The 19,921-nt window shown below is 32.4% G+C and overlaps 2 protein-coding genes across 2 annotated transcripts in view; one reads left to right on the top strand and one right to left on the bottom strand.

The window, feature by feature from the left end:
- LOC108739381 (sestrin homolog) overlaps nucleotides 1-19,921 on the top strand; it is a gene marked incomplete at its 3' end in the record, with an annotated part of 175,954 nt that overhangs the window by 125,403 nt on the left and 30,630 nt on the right.
- LOC108739385 overlaps nucleotides 1,149-19,921 on the bottom strand; it is a 25,801-nt gene continuing 7,028 nt past the window's right edge. Inside the window, exons 2-4 of the mRNA XM_018473268.2 lie at nucleotides 6,358-6,675; nucleotides 6,155-6,295; nucleotides 1,149-1,612 (exon numbers count right to left, since the gene is read on the bottom strand). Of these exons, the coding sequence (XP_018328770.1) occupies nucleotides 1,426-1,612; nucleotides 6,155-6,255 (288 nt within the window). The 5' untranslated portion in view covers nucleotides 6,256-6,295; nucleotides 6,358-6,675 and the 3' untranslated portion in view covers nucleotides 1,149-1,425. The remainder of the gene's footprint in view (nucleotides 1,613-6,154; nucleotides 6,296-6,357; nucleotides 6,676-19,921) is intronic.

Here is a 19,921-nt window from a genome sequence, read left to right as displayed (position 1 = left end):
TATATATGTATATATATATATATATATGTGAAAATTCATTTATTTTTTATTCACTATAAATTACCGCAAATTAATGAAGAAAAATTGTTGTTGCTGTCACACCCTCGCCAGGAATCGAACCCGGAACCTTATGCACCAAAGCTCTGACCACCTCTCGTAGCTTAGTGGTCGTCTGTAACTAACTTCTATAACTCGAAATATTTTCTAACTCGAATAGTTTTTATTTCATTGACAAACGTATTATTTTACATTTATTCCAAACTCTAATTCAAATTTCTCCATTTTTCTAACCCTAAAATTTCTGTAACTTAAGATTCTAGTGTGGATTTGCATTATGGATAATCTCTTTAATTCGAATTTTTATTCATTTTTCTCGGAAAAATCAGCTACAGCGATAAATAATCAGCCGCTTGAGTATTTAAGCCAAAAATGTGGTTATGTTAGGATCACATGGTTAGGGTAGGAAAAAACAACACGAACGAAGTACTTGTAATGTTTGACATCATATTCTGAAGTTGTAAGGATAATTAGAGGTGGACTTTCGATGTATTTGAAACAAAAATTAAAAGATTTTTCACTAGAGTAGAAACGTTCCTTAACTGGAATTCTCTCTTAACTCGAACATGATTGGTTATATTTAGGAGGTTCGAATTTGTATGTTTTTTTTTAGTTTTGAAGTATGAAATAATAATAGTGAAAGGCAAAATTCGTTAGACATAACGAAAGTAAGTGGTTCACTATGATTACATTCATTATTCAAAAAATACTAAACAGTATTTTACTTAATTGCCTTTGATTTTAAAAATAATTTTACATTACCGGATCGTTAAGACAAATAGTCACCTTGTATGAAGATTACCCACGTTACGTGTTAATGTTTAACAGCGAAACAATTTCCACTTCTCTTTCTGCAGATGTGATTATTCATGCTCGAATTTTATTTTTAAAAATTATATTATGTTTACTGTGTATTTGTAAATGTGTATTACATGATTGATCGAAATTATGTTTACATTACTTTTTTGTTTATTTGCTCATATAAACGTAAGACCCGTTTTTTTACTTTATATTTCTCTTTGTCATGATTGCTCTTGAATTCGTTTCATGTAATGGCCCATGATTATAATTTTTTTTTTATTTANTTGAACTTATGTTGAGAACGAAATAGAAACGTATTTTCAATACATTTAATTTACAATAATTATTATCCTGCAGATTTAACTGACTGACGACCTTATGATTATGATGAAATTTAACTGCTCTGTAAATGTAAAAGGAAATTTTGTGTAATTCCTTTATAGTTTTGTTTGCAGCAAATAACTTTTGCTCACGGTACTATAGTAAATGTATGTTTACACGTATTAAAGATATATAAAAAGGAATGAAGGAAAATAGTGTCTTAAGCTCTCACATTTCGTTCATTTTTCACTCAACTCCTATCAAGTACCACGGCAGAAGGACCGTAACCATAAGACAAACAATGGCCGTCATTCCCATCGAGATCGTGTTCGACTCCTCTTGTTCTTCTGGTTGTTGCTGTTGGAGAAAAGTTTCCATTTCGTGCTCGCTGCGGCAGAACTCAAGGACTTCCACGTCGTGTCGGAACTTCACTCTGAAATGAAACAATAGCGTGAACGGTCGGGTTATTGTTGAATAAAAAAAAAACAAGAGACAAACGAACAAAAAAGAAATTGCACGATCGTTCGAATTGTGGGTTGTCTTACTATTATATCTATTTTACTTAGAGTATGTCGCGAGTGTTTTAATATTAGATCATTATTAATCGTTAGTATCATTAACCCACAAGGACCAACTTAAAAATAAAAAATAATCGGTGATGTAATACAGAGCTTAGAATTTAAGATTTTTTAAAATTTTTATTTTGTGTCCAATTAGTAGGCAGTAGGCTATGACTAAATTGTTTGAAACAAAAAGCAAAATGTCACCCCTACAAATTCCACATGGCTTAACATTTACATGCCAAGCGCTGAGTACTGAAGAAAATTTTAGAGAATCTTAAATTCTGAGCTTGTTTTTGAAAATAATTGTATATAATTCTATATTGTTGGAAAGCAGACATTATGCCAAATAAATATAAAAAATAATATACAGGGTGTTCCATTAGTTCCAAAATTCTGTATTTTCAATCGTCACCATAATCTCTCTGCTCATCTCTTTCGGTTTTTTCCGATTCCTTGATATCAAGAAATTTATTTCTTTTTATACGCACACCGGATTTTCCTGAGACAACCAACACGCATTAGATGGATTATGAACGGTAATAAATAGAGGGCGTGAGGTGAACTGAAAGGATTAATTAAATAAAAATTGGCGGAATTTTAAAAAGATTCGAGGGACGGGCGTACCTATTCAATTCAATACAACATATCCCTGGCTCATATTGACTGAACTATTTATTAATTTGTCAGTGACTATTACCTTCCATTGTTTAATTTTCCAGATTTTACTTTTAATTAATGTATCGCAACATTCACGTAATCGTTAAATGAAGTACATCGCTGATATTTAAAGCCTTTTAGTGTAACAACAAAACCATGTTTAGTTGTTGTTAACATTATTCCTATAATGGTTGATCTGTATTTTTCCAATAGTTTATCAGTTTGAATTAAAATTACATTATTGCTGTACTGTTTTTCTTTTTGATAAATATTGCTGTCATTGCAATGTAATTTACGCAATTGAAATTCCGCACTTCAGTTAAGTGTTTGACTTAAAGTAGTATTATTATGTTGTACAACAGAGATCACTTTGATTATTATTATGCTAATTATAAGTAAAAATCGTTTTATCGGAGTAACTTATCAGTATTAGTAACACTGTTTGAAGTATTTGTGAAAGATTTCTTAATTCCAAACATATATTTAGTTGCACTTGTTATTTAAATATTACCCGTTGTTTTCTTTTTCGAGAACTTGATTTTTGATAATTTTTATATTGTGCTAAAACATTTATGCCAGCACAAATTGTGGTGTGGTTATTAATATAAAAATTCATTATCAATTTTTGCCCACTATAAAACTACTTCTTCGGGTTCGATTCCCTGCGAGGGTGACAAGCCAAAAATTTTCCCTTATTAACTTGAGGTAGTTTATAGTACGTAAAAACTGAAAATAAATTTTCACATTAATATTTGATATTAACCACTATTAAATGTCAAAATGTTTCATATATATGAAGTTGTGATTTATACTTTATTATACTGCTTCTCTGATCGAAAGAGAAATTTTTGCCACTTTTGTCCTAAATAAAAATCTTATAGAGACTAACTAAAAAATTCGGAAAACGTGAATTGAATGTAAATTTCGTCCCTCCGATTTTTATTACTTAACGATGTACTTCCTAAAACAATATGAACAGGCCAGTAGACAATGTGGCTACTGTGGGTACTTTGCCCAGTCGGAATTTTACGTCATTTTGTAATTACGAACTTGACATATGTGTATTATTAAATTTATACAAAAAGAAACTCGAATACTTCATGGATGCATGCTTCCTCAAACTTACAACCTACACTAAAAATAACCATTTTAAACGATAATTTGAATGCAAGACCTATTGAAAATAATGTCTCACTGATGTTTTACGGTAGTATCCGAACGGCAATTTAGGTAAAAATGTGTCTACAGCTGGACACCACCTTTAGCATTAACCATGAGCCTAATTAATTTAGAAATTCGAAAAAGATTGTTAAAGGTGTATGTTTGGAGCGCGGCGCTGTACGGGTGCGAAACATGGGCGGTCTGCGAGGCGGAAAAGAAAAGGTTAGAAGCGTTCGAAATATGGTGTTATAGGCGGATGATGAGAATTCCGTGGATAGAGAAGGTTAGAAATGAAGAGATATTAGAAGGGATAGGAGAACAGAGGGCTCCATCAAAATTAATAAAAAATAGACGAGATAGGTTGGTAGGTCACCTTCTCAGGCATGAAGGTCTAGTCAGAGATATATCAGAGGCAGAAATAGGAGTTAAGAGGAGTAGAGGTAGACTTAGATTAGATTACTGTTCGGAAATGGTTTAGGATGGAGGATGTTTTAGTTTTAGGGAAATGCGAAAATTATCTGAGGATAGGAAGGAGTGGACGTGTGTGTCTAACCAGTTTTAGGACTGACGACCTTATGATGATAATGATGGGCCTTATTGGGTTTTTGTTCAAATTTTAGAGAATTCCAGTGTCGGTATAATGGGAAAGTAACAAATGCTGAAGTTCGAACCCTAAGAAAGGACCTTCGCTCTAATTGCCCTGATCTTTACGTGATCGAATCATATAAAAAGATAGAAGGGGTTACTAACGTTTTAAATGTTTCTCGTAATGATAAATTTTAGGAATTATGGAAGAAAAAGCGTTCACGAACCCCAAATTCCGCATCAATGAAAAGTCCAGAAAAGTTTCTGAAAAGAATCCGAAGGGCGAGGGCACCTGATACATATAAATTCACGGCCCCAAAAGATTTTTTAGATATATTTGACTAACTTATTTGTCACAAAAAGGAGATTCGAAAATGATTCAGCTCATTTTTTTTAATCAACGATTTGCAGTGGGTTTTATAAGGACGATTTTGATAGTCAGATTGCTGAGTGACAGGAACATGTTTCTGCAACTTTTAAAAAGATAAAATAAGCAGGCATGTAACATTAGGGAAGTTGTGGATTGTTTAAAAAAATACGAATGGGGTAGGAACTTTTACTAATGTAATTCGTTTGATTTATTCGCTTGCTCATCACAATTCCAAGCTGATCCTGTTTATATGAAAGAAATTTTTCTGTTTGTTTTCCGTATACATATTTATAAATATATTTATGGTCGACAATGTCACAAGATTTACCGAATAACATTTTCATTTTGTATGTTTATCGAGATATAGGCGATCAATGAGATCTAGAGCTTATTCTACGAAACAGAAAGTGTACTGCAGTTTTTGCGTTGCGCAATTGAGCGAGTTTTGTGTAATTGATATTGTTATTGTTATGTAATATAATAATAGTTTCAACAATATTTCTTGTTTTATCCTTTTTTATCTCCACCCGAGCCTAATGCAATTTGCTGGGCCTGCTCTTATAGAGGTTAACAGAAAAATTCGGAAAACGTAAATTTCGTTCAGGAAATTTTTATTACTTAACGGGGGAGGTAAATGTAAACGATGTACTTCCTAAAGCAATATGAGTTTCACACTGAATTCCCTTTAATATTTCAATAAAATGAATATCTTTGGAAGGGGATTACTGTATACCTAGTCTCTGTAATGGAGCATGAAATGTCTCACACGTATTTGTTGTGCGATTAGTCTAAGAATTAGAAAACTGCCTATATTTCCCGGTTAGGAGCTATCGGTTTGACTTTTTTTTTACCGTAGTGGCGCGAATTCCGAACATGGGATTCTATAACATATGCTAGCTATATCCTGTGATCAAAGGGCGGCATCATCTCTTGAAAAATATCATGTGGCAATAAAAATTTGTAAAAATTCCTTCAACCACTTTTTCGTATAAGTAAGAAAGTAATAGAAGTCCAATAAATGCAATTTAAAGCTCTGTTCAAAAGATTCTGACAGTTCGGTTAATTTAGAATAGTTTCCAGAGGAATAAGTGATATTTTCAGATAAACGTAATAGAACAATGTGCAAACACGTTCACCAAGTTATACATTTTGACTCATGCCACATAAAAAGGAATAGTGCCGACTACCATGAACGTTTTCCCTTACTAGTAGCTTATATGGAAATGTCTACTTTGTACTATCTTCCCCAATGATATATTAAGGTATTTAATTGTGGTATTAAGTCATAAAGGGGTGAAATGTTATTTACTGATGATGTAATTCAACAGACATGTCTCCTTCTGATCATTTTCAAGATAAGTTACTTGGTTAATAAATTATCTTATAAGAAAAAGGAAAATTCCAATGTCTCCTAATATGATTTACTAGTTGAATAATCCACCTTGAAAAAACCTTAAATCAGAAGGCAAAACGTTAGTGGAATTACAGAATAAAGACATTTCACCCCCTTATTGACTTCTTTTAATTGAAAATATCATAAAATGTCTACTGTTCTGAACCTGATCTTATATATAAAATTATTAATATGAATGTATACAGTGAAGGTTATGGTTGATTAATTGTTATCCTTAAGACATACCTTTGGTTTTTTCTGCTTATGCTAGTCCTCCTCCAAAACAGAGGCCCTGATCCCTTTCGGTCTAAAATCCACTGAGGTTCACTAATTAAATTTTCCATCATCCTGATCTCGTCCCTAGGCTTCCGTCAAATTTGTAACTTCCTAAACAGATATTTCCACTTTACTAGTAACAGTGTTACCGTAATTAACAATGTACTACTCACTTATTCTGTTACTTTAACTGAACGACTGAATGATCTTTTGTAGCTGTCTTCACAAATATATCAGGCGTAATTGTTAGGACTGACGACCTTATGATAATAAATTATTATCTGTATCACGAGCGTTTTTTCAGAATTCACGATGTTCAGCACTTCCTTCTAACATCTGATTAACAGCAAATGATTTGACCCATCAACCAGTAACTGATAACTCGTTGAACTTAGAGCACGCGAAACAACTAATACAAATGAGAATCCACTTTGTTCGACTTTTTTCCGCCGTTTCAATGCTGATTTTGCATTTAGTGCAAAGAAGATAACCTACGGAAGCACACGTGTATTGTAAAATGATGAATGCAAGTATAGATTATAAAGTACGTTCTAATTAAAATTTTTTAGACAGTAGCGTGTCTTGTCGAAAAGGTTCTTCTACGTGATCGTTTTTAATTTACCAAATAAAATAATTAATAATTACACTGTAGGTTGACTATATATAAGCTACGAAATCTCCAAAAGGAAGGGGGGGAGGTATTGCAATTTTTGTTTGGAACATTATTATTCAAATCAACCCTTAAGGATGAAATGTTGTTGCTACGTTTGTATTTGAAATCTAAGGTGGCGACATTACATAAAACGTTGTAGGGGTGAAAAGCTAGTATTCGATAAACTCAACGTAATCAGCAGGTTCTTAAAGTGAATAAGAACAACTAAATTTACAGAGAGGCGAAATATCTTCCCTAACCAAAAAAAAAACGAATTTGGCTTCTAGATTGAATGTGGTGAACAAAAAAGTTACGAATGTTTATCTTCTTCCAAATGAGAATTTAATCGATATTAAGAATTCATCCTCTCTAAAAATTCGAATCGAATGATTTAATTAGAATGACCTTTGGATTGAATTACCATTAAAGATGAATACTCTGCAGTCATTAAGAAGGTTGCCGCGGTTTCGTTTGGTATCGACTTACAGATTACAGACGAGCTTTTCAGTTTACATCTACAGTAAAATAAATTCAGAATTTGACTGCATACCGTTCCGGATATTCGAATTCAATTGACGGACATGAAACATTGCACCTAATTTTAATGATATCATTAGTAAAAATGTGCATTTTAAATATATACGTACAATAAAGTTTTTGAGTTCAGCATGTACACAATAAGGTGTCAGGGGATTTATTATTAGATATAAAACTCTTATCAGTTTATCGAGATGGGGTTACGCCAAAAAAGTGCAAGTCAGAAAGAGTTCGTTCAATAGAAAAGAAAAATTGGGAACCGCTGGTCTAAATCACTAGTGACAACCTTCTCTTCATGTCAGTAAAATCTCATCGAAATTAATTCAGCCATTTGGAAGATTAGCCCGTATAGGCAGATATATATACAATGGGGCAATGCGGATTTTCGGCATTTTTTTACCTTAACCCCGCTCCTTAAAAAAATTCTAGCCGCNATCGTACTACAGATGGCGCTCACCACGCCATTTGTGGTATTTTCTAAAACGCGCTGTTAAGACAGCAGGTAAAGGTTGGTCTGTGTTCTGTCGGAGCTGCCTGCGCGCTCTGATGAGATCCAAAAAGATCGAAATCGCGATCCGCGTCTGGCAGTTTCGACAGAATACAGACCACTTCGAATTATTTTGTTAAATATTAAATGTTCATGAAGTTTTAAACTACATTACACACTTTGATTTTAATTGGTGCAAAAATAACATTTTCTTAACTCTCTGAAATCTAAATATTGCAAATTTTAGCAGGGTGGGCGGACCTGAAGATCCGTTTTCAATTTTTCTTTACCTTTACTTGGCGAGTAGCATACTAGCTAGAATTACTCTAATTTAGAAAGAATTGCCATAAATCTATTGGTCATAGAAAGTTACTTTTTTATTTTATAGACATGTGTGTTCTTCAGTAAGCATTCGAATGGTATGCCTTATTAACAAATCGAGTGAAGAACAGAAGATATTTTATTTGTTATTAAAACAAAAGCTTCTTCGACGGTTTTTCATAAACAAATTTCAAAAGCTTCCTATTTTTTTAAGGATATGATACTCCCAGTCTAAAGGAAGACAATGAGATCAGTAAGAGTGCTAGCCAATTGGATATTCAATACAAAATGGTAATTTTTAACAAATTTGGGATAAATAAATTCGATTTTGCAAAAACTACTGAATTGATTGCGCCCATCATTGACACACTTTTTCAGTACATCACAATTCAGACTTTTATAAAGTTTTACCTAATATAAATACGATAATCTTTTTGTTTATGAATCGATTTCATGCCAAGTCTCATTGTATATGTAGACAAACCGTCGTCAGTATTTTCGAAATCTTGCAATTTTCTAAATGTCGAAAAAACAAAAAAAAAATGATTTTTCGGCCTTATTGCTTAATAGAAAACAATAACGCTTTACTTTTATCGATATTCATGACACAAGAAACCTTCATACATTGAATTAAGAAATGACGAGTATTATTTTTTCAATTTTCTAATAAATACTTTATTTCCTATAGTATTATTTGAATTGGTAGAATCAATAAATGCAGTTTCACAAAGTGTACTAAACATAGTTTAGGTTTCATCTTTGGTTTCCATGTTTGAGAAGTTCGTGATAGTGTACATAATTGACTGAAGTTGTAATTCTTCGTGGGTGGAACCCTCGCCTATAATAAGATTTCTAGATTCCCATAACCAATAACCAAAAGCATCAAGCCGTTAATATCTGATGTCGGCCCGTCAGTAAGAGTAAACAAGTACTGAGTTGTAATCATTAGTTAAAAGTACATGTAACCATACCAAATAAAAATCTAAAACTCAAAGAAGGTTTCTTGTACACGAATGACCTAAATTGATTAATTTGACTAATTTTAATGATATTTAATTCAGCTGCATTTCAAATACAGCTGAACCTGCATATATCAAATTAAACCAGATTATAGATAGTTTATAATACTCGTCTATTAAATTTCTATTTCATGCCCGTTTTTAGATATTAACGTAGAAATTAAAGCCACATTGGGATTGACTTAGTAACGCGTTGGTTGTTATATTAAATTATTTTTCATTTTAGCAATCCACGTCCAGTTTAATCCAGTAAAATCTGTCATTTCGAAGACAAGTCTACGAAAGTTCTACATTTTTATTATAATATGCACATTTCGTTCACGAATAAAATGATATAAAAATTAACTCCCAAATGTAAAGGGGTGGTAAAAAAAATAAAAACATCCCCAAGGTAGCTTTTTGCGTTTTCCTCGAAAATCAAAAAAAAATATGATGAAAATCTTCTTTCTTCTCAAAAATACAAAACAAATATTAAATTTGTTTATAACAATTAAAAGATTTACTTAGTTAAAAATAATATTTTACTGCAAACTGCAGAATAAAAAATTGAATTTTTAGGTCATTGCGCATTAATTCACATGAAATTGTGCATGCAATTTCCTCGTCATCTATCGCATTTACGAAAAATAAACATTAGCAATTTGTTATGTACATTTTTTTACCTTTATCTAATTTTTTCGTATTTTTTTATATTCAGAAAAAACGCAAAAAACTATTTTGGGGTGTTTTTATTTTTTTTCACCACCCCTTTACATTTGGGGGTTAATTTTTATATCATTATATTCGTGGAACCCGTTGTATTAGGTACACGAAGATGAGTATTTATTTAATAACCTGTTACAATATTATTAAGTACAAATTCTCCAACTGATAATATGTTACAAAATTGTCAAGATAATGCTTTGACGCAAACTCTGAACTGATATTTATATCGCATTAACTCATATTATCACTGCATCATAATAGTGTCAACATTAAAAATTGCAAATTGTTTGTTACCAAAAACACATCATTTAAAAAAAGAGTTCCAGTTTTAATAATGATGAGTACTATACAGGGTGGGCAAGAGATACAAAATATGTTAATGGCACCTCTCTGCTCTTTTATTGTTTTCGAGTTATAAGTCAAAATTGAAAACTTTTGGTTACATATCTTGACTGCAAAATTAGAAAAAAACATTTACGGTTTATAAAGTTGTATTATTTCAAATTAGAATAATAGTTGAATAATAGTTAGAATAATAGTTAAAACGATTTTTTTTCTCTTTTTAAATTATAAATTTATATCTGTATATATGTGGGGTTGTTTTCGATGTGTAAGCATTTAATAACAAAAACAATAGTAAATAATAACTAAAACGTTTTTATTTATTCTATGTATAACTCGAAGGTGCATAATTTTTTTAAATTTTCTGATCGGCGTGGTGCAGTAAGGCTATTTAGCTTTTTATCTCGCACTTTACACTCACTGACTTTCGGGATTGCTAATCACAAAAATAGTCGAAATGGCACACCCAAAATGGCACATACATTATAAAAACAAGTATTTTTCGCTCGAATCAGTGGTAACTGGATTAGTGTGTCGTTGATCAGAAAAATGAACTCAACGTAAAAATTTAAAACAACGGACTCACAATGACAGTCCGCAAATCAGGCTTCGTGTTCCGGATTTAATTAGAAATCGGCACGCCATATGTGATCCGTACTGGATCCGTTTAAAAGATCCATGTTGGATCCGTTCCAAAAATCTATACCGGATCCACCCCAAAGATCCATGCTGAATCGGTTTCATTATATTATAATTAACATTAAAAAAAGTGGATCAGAGAAAAAACTAAATTCTGTATTATAATCCAGTTCAGGTCATCGGATACAGTATTGCTTTAAACAGCGTACCGAAACCGTAATATCAGAATCTTCTGATAAGGAATTGATCAGATGACTGGATCAGGGGATAGGGTAGTGTACTTTGATCATAAACTGATCAGATAGACGAATCAAGAGAAGCAATACTACACTTTGATCAATTCCTGATCAGATGGCTGGAACAACGGATAAAGTACTGTACGCTGATCAGTTCTTGATGTGGAGACCAGATCAAGGGACGGAGTCTGATCAGAAACTGATTAGATGACCGTATTACGAAAAATCTGGTCCGGATCTGATCATAATCCGGGTTCCCTGAACTAATTTCTAGTCGAGTAAATTTAACTGGATACCTCCTCGCGTTTCTAAGAAAAAGGGTGTCGACAGACGGACAGGCAGATAATGAAATGATTCTGTAAGAGTTTCTTTTCCCTTTTGACGTGCGTCAAAATTATGATCTTTTGCAAAAAAGGTGAAAGAAAGTAGAACTTACTAGTAACGATATCCAATTTCTTGTATTTTTCTATACAAAACAAATACTATTTACAATTAAGAACTACCACTGAGGACGAATTAATGAGAAAACCGTGTTTCTATTAATACATAACACAGCATTAACTTATATGTAAAACATCCCGCGCGAAATATAATTTTTTATTTTATCTTTTTTTGCATTAAAAATCAATAAATAAAATTAAGATGCGGTCATAACACCACATTATCAAATACAACTTGGTAGAATGACTTATTATAATAAATATTTTTATACGCTGATGTTCCAGTGATCCTCGGACTTTAGAACATATGATTAATTCTTCATTCCTGTATCAAAAATGTTACTTTGTTTACTAACACACATGATATGGTCTTATACTTAAGGTTGTGGTAATGGAAGAAAATTATTATTGCATTATTTTTATAATTTAAAACCGGAAGTGATAAAGAAAAAGAGTAACAATATTGCACCACTCCTATATTAACTTTTTTATTCAATGAAAGAAAGCCACTCTGAACTAGTTCGGTTCAAACGCTTTTTTTTATTTACAACGTCCCAAAGTTTCACTCTCACAATCAAATAGGGGGGAGGAGTTCCTTAATGGAAATTGTATAGTTGATCAAGACAAATGCATATAAACATCTTTTTAATCTTCTTCGGAAGTGGCTATAGTAATAGTGACTAGAGTAATACTAAAAGGAAGTGTACGAGCCGCTAAAGTTCCTCCTCCAGCTTTATGAGAGTTACACGGTACGATAACCTTCCACCACCGCCCATGAAGAGAATTTTGGTTTTCAACTGCAAAGGTTGATTTATAAAAATATTGGGGGTTAAAAGACTGACGCCCCAAAGTACTCTATATAGACAATAAGTAAAGGTTTTAATTGAGTTCCGACGTCTGGTTAGAACGTTATAAAATGTCACAGATTTTTCGGAAAACCATCTGCATGGTTCAAGAATGTTTTAGAATTTTCTAAAACGTGCAAGAACATTCCCAAATGATTATTTTTTTGAGCGTAGCAAGGATAATCCCTTTTGTAAAGAATAATCATTTGTTCGATATCTTGTCGTCGTTTCTTTTTCAAAATCTTTTCATGTCAAACAACGAGGTTTAATTGATTCAACGATAATTGTTTGCAATTTTTAATTTCAGATAGAACCTCAAGGAACAAATCAATTCTTTGACGGTCTTATAAAGATCCTTAATTTGATATGGGGTTTAGTAGAATTACATCATTTTGATATCTCATCATCATCATTAGGTCTTCAACCAGAAGACCTATTGGACATGCACCTTCACTCATCCTTTCTATATTGAGTTAATCTTCGCATTTAAAACTATAGCAATCTACATCTCTTAACTATTTGCGAAAAGTAACCTAATCTAGGTCCACTTCTATTTTTTTAAATCCTGTTTCTGCTTTTGTTATACCCTTCACATCTGAGAAAGTGCTCTCTATTCTATTGTTGTTCTGATTTCTAACCTTTTCTGTTCACAATTAACAGTTATTGCCTCACTAGCAGTATTTTCCATCAAATGCGATAATTTGATCCATTAAAAAGTATTCATGATTTAAATGAGCATCACCGTTGAAGATGATTTTGTTCGAAAAATCGGAATCCAGTTGTTGTTTCATGATCCATTCAGCGAACTCTCTTTGTTGCGCGTGGTAATTTGATTTTAGCTCTAGAGTCAATTGAACTTTGTAAACATGGGCTTCTAAAAGTGCCTAACTGTTGACCACGTTGCCGACTTGATTGTTCTTGGGTTCTCAACAACACTCTTCGAACTACTTCGATGTTTTGTGTTGAACGACTGGATGGCCAGAGTGCATAAGATCACTAATTAGCCTAGTTTCTCTCAATTGTTTAATCAGTCCCTTCACAGTTGATGAAGTTAAGTCACTTTCGATCACCTTTTGTGCGTAAAAATACGAATTATAGCTGTCAAACCTTCATTTTTTTTTTTAATATTGCTCAATAATACAAACGCGTTGTTGTTTTATATGGCACTCCATGTTCAATAATCTTGAATAATCAGCTACCACATTATCTCACATTATTATTATATGACGCTAAATCTTGCATTAATTTTGGAACAGCCTTTAGAAGAAAGATGATTGGTTTTCAGCGTTTGAGTTTTGTTTATTCACCAGGACTTAAGATTATTAACAATGCACCTATCTGTTGGCGTATTTTATTGTTAAACTAATTTTTTAGAGACGGGTCAATAGCCTAGTAACCTCTAATAAAATGTTCTATTATTTGAGCTTCAAGAATACGAAAATATTTTGTGTATCGTGTAGAAAAAAACTGCAGTGTTTCCTGCCACTATCTATCATCGTTTTATTAAATCTTAGTCCGTATAAAAATCGTCAACATATGACACGGATGAACTATAGGCATGGCCTCCTGACACGATGACAATAAATAAGGAAATAAAAGTCACGGATGATTTATTCCGTTACAAACAGATATACGTACATATGTATGAAGGAACATTGCCAAACAGTCTGGTAAATGTCGAACGGCCCGACGAAAACATGTTTTTCACATAAAATTGACGTCAACCAATAGATGGCATATACTTGTCCATATTTACGTACGCAATGCCGAATTTACGAAATTATTGATCATACAAAATGAGTAATAATATTGCCTAAATCACGAAACATGCAGTTACTTCGGTCCATACATGTGCTTTGTATTATTTGGCTATTTATTTAGAAGACATACTATTGATTTCGTTATCGATATGTTACCGGAAATGTATGAAATCCATTATTGTATACAATTCCTAGGAAATGTATATAATTCCTAAAATTGCCCGGAAATGTGTGAAATGAATTATATTATATATTGAAATTTCCTAAATAGCAATCGGAAATGCATTACAGGTAATACTAAATAGGCAATAATACGGCAGGCTGTTGGAAGATGTACCTATATCTATTGGTGACGCCATTGTTTGGTTTGGGAAATGTATGAAGTTACTACAATGGTCCCGGCACCGGAGGCGGGCTGATATGTTAGATGTTAGAATAATGTGACGAAGTTATCTTTGTTTCAGNCATTTTCACCTCCATTAAACACGGGTAAATTATTCAACAATGTTGTAAAAATTGAGTCTGAAATTTTATTTGTACTGGTGGCGTTTTGTGATTGTTCCGGTTGTAAAGACATAATAAATTCGTTTAAAGCACTGGATACAATTAAAAACTACTCACCAGATGATTAGGAGAAAAGATGCCCGATGCATAGAATTGATTTCTCTTGGAATTCCTCGTCAGCTAATTTAGTCACGGGTGGATGTGGTTGTGACAGCTTCTCTGAATCCCTCTAGTGACCGGTATGGTGAAAGATTGAAGATGAATCTCTGCAAAACCTTTTCGAATCACTAGCGTTGATCTTCGAAGAAATTCCTCTGAAGATCCTACTGACTGCGCCAATTTTGTTACGTCACGACGCTGAGGACTGGTCCGAAGGATCCCTTATGGTCGGCGTACAATACGTTGTTTTTATCCCAGACACGTTTAACTGGGTGTTCTACTTAATTATTGTAAAAGACACCTTTAATTTACACCAGGACGTTGCCTTTCAATGTAAAATAATTGGAGTTTTGACAATAATAGAACAATTGTAAAGTCTTCTTATTTCGAACACTAACCCTTTGATAACACTCAATCGAACCAAGTCGATGTTATACAAAATAGGATTAAACGTTTGAAAAGACTTTATTAAAAAGAGGTCAAAGAGGTACAAAACCAAACTTAGAACTAACTTAACAATTACTATCTGTCCCTTATATTATTATGGGTCATTAACTACTAATGACGTGAAAGTAAAAAAAGGTGTTTATAGTATTAGAACATAACAGTATATATTGGAAGCGAAGATCATAATGAAGCATACTTTTCGAAGACATTATTCCAACATATCAGGGGCATTAAAGAAATTCCAGTCTAGTATAAATCTACCTAATAACCAAACAATAACGTCACTATTGCATATACATCAGGCGATCGCACTAAAACCACGTAAACATAGATAACTCTTAATTCTCAGTTTACTAACGTGTTTTATTCATTTTATTAATGGAAACCATTAGTTTTATACAATTCCTAGTACAATATCGGAATTTCATACAATTCCTAGGAAATGTATACATTTCCCAGGATATGTGTGTATTAAAAAATTTTTGAAACAATATTTTATACATTTCCTAAATAGCCTCGAAATTGTATACATTTCCTAGGAATTGTTTACAATTCCTAGATTTAATACATTTCCGGTAACAGATGCATTATGCAGTCTATATGAGCTAACCTAAAAAGTAATAGTGACATTGAGACCTAAAGGGCGTCCGAGGATTATAGCATACAGTGTAAAATTAGGTTTCACCCTCAAACAAACTGCAACCTAAACGGAAATAATTTCCATAATAACATTGCGATATCCAGAAGACGATGATCTAAATTTAGAATATGAATATTTGTTGGATTTAGCGAAAGATCGCGAAAATCGTTTTTTCTCGTTTGGAATGCGAAGCTTAGTACATATAAAAATGTGTACATTTAAAAAAATATAAGTAATTAAAAGCCGAACAAAATCAGCTTTAGTTGAACTCCATTGACCCAGCGTTTTCGACAAAAATTGTAAAAAAATAGTGATTTTGCATGTTTTATCAACAATTGGCAATTCCGATTGCAGTATAGATTTATTAAATGCCAAAATTTACAATTTAATACAAAAAAGTCATTAAAAATTTGACACTTCAAGTTATCAGCCTTCCCGCTCTTTCTATTATTGAGGTTATTATAACTTTATTATTAAATGACCTTGAACAATGGATTTCCCCTTTAAAAATATGCAACTTTTATATAATATATTTTCCCAAATAATGTGAACCAATTTCTGTAAATTTTGTAGTACAATTTCAGTGACATTTAAAAACTTACTTATCCCCCAAATCTTTTTTATTGTTACGATATCAGTAACTGTCCAGAATCAACAACAGATGAAGAATTTGTATTAGTGAATTTTTTGTTTTTTAATTAACTTTACCCACTACAGAAAACCTCAAATTAATTAGGAAAATGGTGTCTGTAGTGGCAAAGTTAATTCAAAAAATTAATTTATTAATGACTTGGCTTAATATCAAATTTGATAAATCATAAATTAATTCTTAATCAACTTTTTACCAGCTTCTGCTANGAAAGATGAGACGGACGAAATGAAGACAGAAGAGAATGAAAGATTATCTGTGGAATATTACTGCCTCAGCATTTGCCTAAGTGATCCAAGGAAACCACAGAAAAACTTGAACCAAGGCAGACGGACCCGGAATCGAACCGGCGTCCTCCCGAATGCTAAGCAATGGTCTAAACCTCTAGGCTATGAAAATATGAAATATTAATAAGAAATTCATTTTTCGATTTTTTAACCCACTATAAACTACCTCAGGTTGATAAGGGAAAATTGATGCTGTTGTCATACTCTCGCCTGTAGTCGAACCCGGGCCCTTTGGCTTTACTGGCTTTACGCAGCAATGCTTTGGTTTGTCGTTGTTGCTGTTGTCATTTCTCTTAGCTTAGTGGACAGAGCGTTGGTGCGTAAAGCCAGAGGTCCCGAGTTCGATTCCCGGCGGCGGTGTTGGCAACAACAACAATTTTTCCTCATTAACTTGAGGTAGTTTGTAGGGGGTAATAAAAAAAAATCGAAAAATGAATTTTCATATTAAAAACTAACCATGTAAAAACCATCTAAAAATGTCAGTGTTTCATATATATATATGCGGCTTCCGGGGTGCCGGTTGTACATAACAGACCTAATTTGCTTTATACCAAGATAGATAACAGGAAATTTTGACCTGTTAGTTATCAGTTTATCGCTATCATCTAATAATACTCATTCTGGATGTCAAAAAATGTATTTATTTACAAAAATGGAAAACAGGATCGCTTTTTTATTATTTATTCTAATTCACATAAACGCAACTAAAGTTTCGTTAAAACGATCGTCATTCCCAAACGATTCAGTTAAGAACGAACAAACAGAAAATAAAATAGGTAGGTATTCTTAAATTCTATTTATTTATATTTTATATGTGGAAATGTAATAAATATGTTGGTAATCTGTCCGAGAAAATCACTTAAATCCTATCAGTACGCAACATAACAGTAAGCTAATTTTAAAGCAGTCAGGTACAACATAAATCTTTAACTGTAAAGATAAAATTGACACATTTAAAAAAACTGAAGTTTATAAACTTAAAAGTTGAAAATACAATTTCTTTTTATTGCTTGCAGCAAGCAGATCGAGCTTTTTGAATTCATTTTAATAAACATTTACGTTCTTTCAACTTCCAAAACAATGACGCAAATTTTGCAAATTACTTCCTGAAAGAAAGGTTTTAAACTTATTGTTAATATTTTAGAAGGCGGGTAATAGTGCCGGAGAATGACCAACTGGATTTATACAACTCACTATTGAGATCCGTCAAATGGGCATACACCATCTGGTGGCAAAATTTATAACGCGAATGAGGGAAATATTTACATAGGAACTGTGCACGCAAATTGTAAAATTGTTTGTTGAAATAACAAAACACGTTAAAAAAGTAAAAATGTTTTTGATGATGGAGTCGACGAAGTTTTCTTCTAAAGTTAAATCAAATAAAAAGTTAATATGTTCAGTGAAAAGCTGCAATAGCACTTCAGACATAGATCTTCACTCTTCACCTACATTAACTACTTTCCAATAAAAACTAACCNTTTGAAACAATATTTTATAGATTTTCTAAATAGCCTCGAAATTGTATACATTTCCTAGGAATTGTTTACAATTCCTAGATTTAATACATTTCCGGTAACAGATGCATTATGCAGTCTATATGAGCTAACCTAAAAAGTAATAGTGACATTGAGACCTAAAGGGCGTCCGAGGATTATAGCATACAGTGTAAAATTAGGTTTCACCCTCAAACAAACTGCAACCTAAACGGAAATAATTTCCATAATAACATTGCGATATCCAGAAGACGATGATCTAAATTTAGAATATGAATATTTGTTGGATTTAGCGAAAGATCGCGAAAATCGTTTTTTCTCGTTTGGAATGCGAAGCTTAGTACATATAAAAATGTGTACATTTAAAAAAATATAAGTAATTAAAAGCCGAACAAAATCAGCTTTAGTTGAACTCCATTGACCCAGCGTTTTCGACAAAAATTGTAAAAAAATAGTGATTTTGCATGTTTTATCAACAATTGGCAATTCCGATTGCAGTATAGATTTATTAAATGCCAAAATTTACAATTTAATACAAAAAAGTCATTAAAAATTTGACACTTCAAGTTATCAGCCTTCCCGCTCTTTCTATTATTGAGGTTATTATAACTTTATTATTAAATGACCTTGAACAATGGATTTCCCCTTTAAAAATATGCAACTTTTATATAATATATTTTCCCAAATAATGTGAACCAATTTCTGTAAATTTTGTAGTACAATTTCAGTGACATTTAAAAACTTACTTATCCCCCAAATCTTTTTTATTGTTACGATATCAGTAACTGTCCAGAATCAACAACAGATGAAGAATTTGTATTAGTGAATTTTTTGTTTTTTAATTAACTTTACCCACTACAGAAAACCTCAAATTAATTAGGAAAATGGTGTCTGTAGTGGCAAAGTTAATTCAAAAAATTAATTTATTAATGACTTGGCTTAATATCAAATTTGATAAATCATAAATTAATTCTTAATCAACTTTTTACCAGCTTCTGCTAAGCGGTAAAAGTTACCAAATGATTACTATTCGTAATATTTACTCAAACTTATTGTAAAAGATTAATTACTTGCGCTGTTTATCGATATCAACAATCTAACAAACCTTGAGAAATAAGATACCTATATGTGTATCCCACAAATTCCTCCATTTTATTTTACAATAATTTACAATAACAAAAAAGATTATAGAGATCATATATACCTTTTCAGGTCTAACCACGGCACAGTTTTTTTAAATTTATATAATTAGTATTAGTAAGATTAATAAAATATGAAATATTAATAAGAAATTCATTTTTCGATTTTTTAACCCACTATAAACTACCTCAGGTTGATAAGGGAAAATTGATGCTGTTGTCATACTCTCGCCTGTAGTCGAACCCGGGCCCTTTGGCTTTACTGGCTTTACGCAGCAATGCTTTGGTTTGTCGTTGTTGCTGTTGTCATTTCTCTTAGCTTAGTGGACAGAGCGTTGGTGCGTAAAGCCAGAGGTCCCGAGTTCGATTCCCGGCGGCGGTGTTGGCAACAACAACAATTTTTCCTCATTAACTTGAGGTAGTTTGTAGGGGG

This window comes from Agrilus planipennis, unplaced genomic scaffold (genome assembly GCF_000699045.2).
Source record: "Agrilus planipennis isolate EAB-ADULT unplaced genomic scaffold, Apla_2.0 scaffold219, whole genome shotgun sequence".
Taxonomy (NCBI): domain Eukaryota; kingdom Metazoa; phylum Arthropoda; class Insecta; order Coleoptera; family Buprestidae; genus Agrilus; species Agrilus planipennis.
This window is presented reverse-complemented; position numbering and strand designations above follow the sequence as displayed.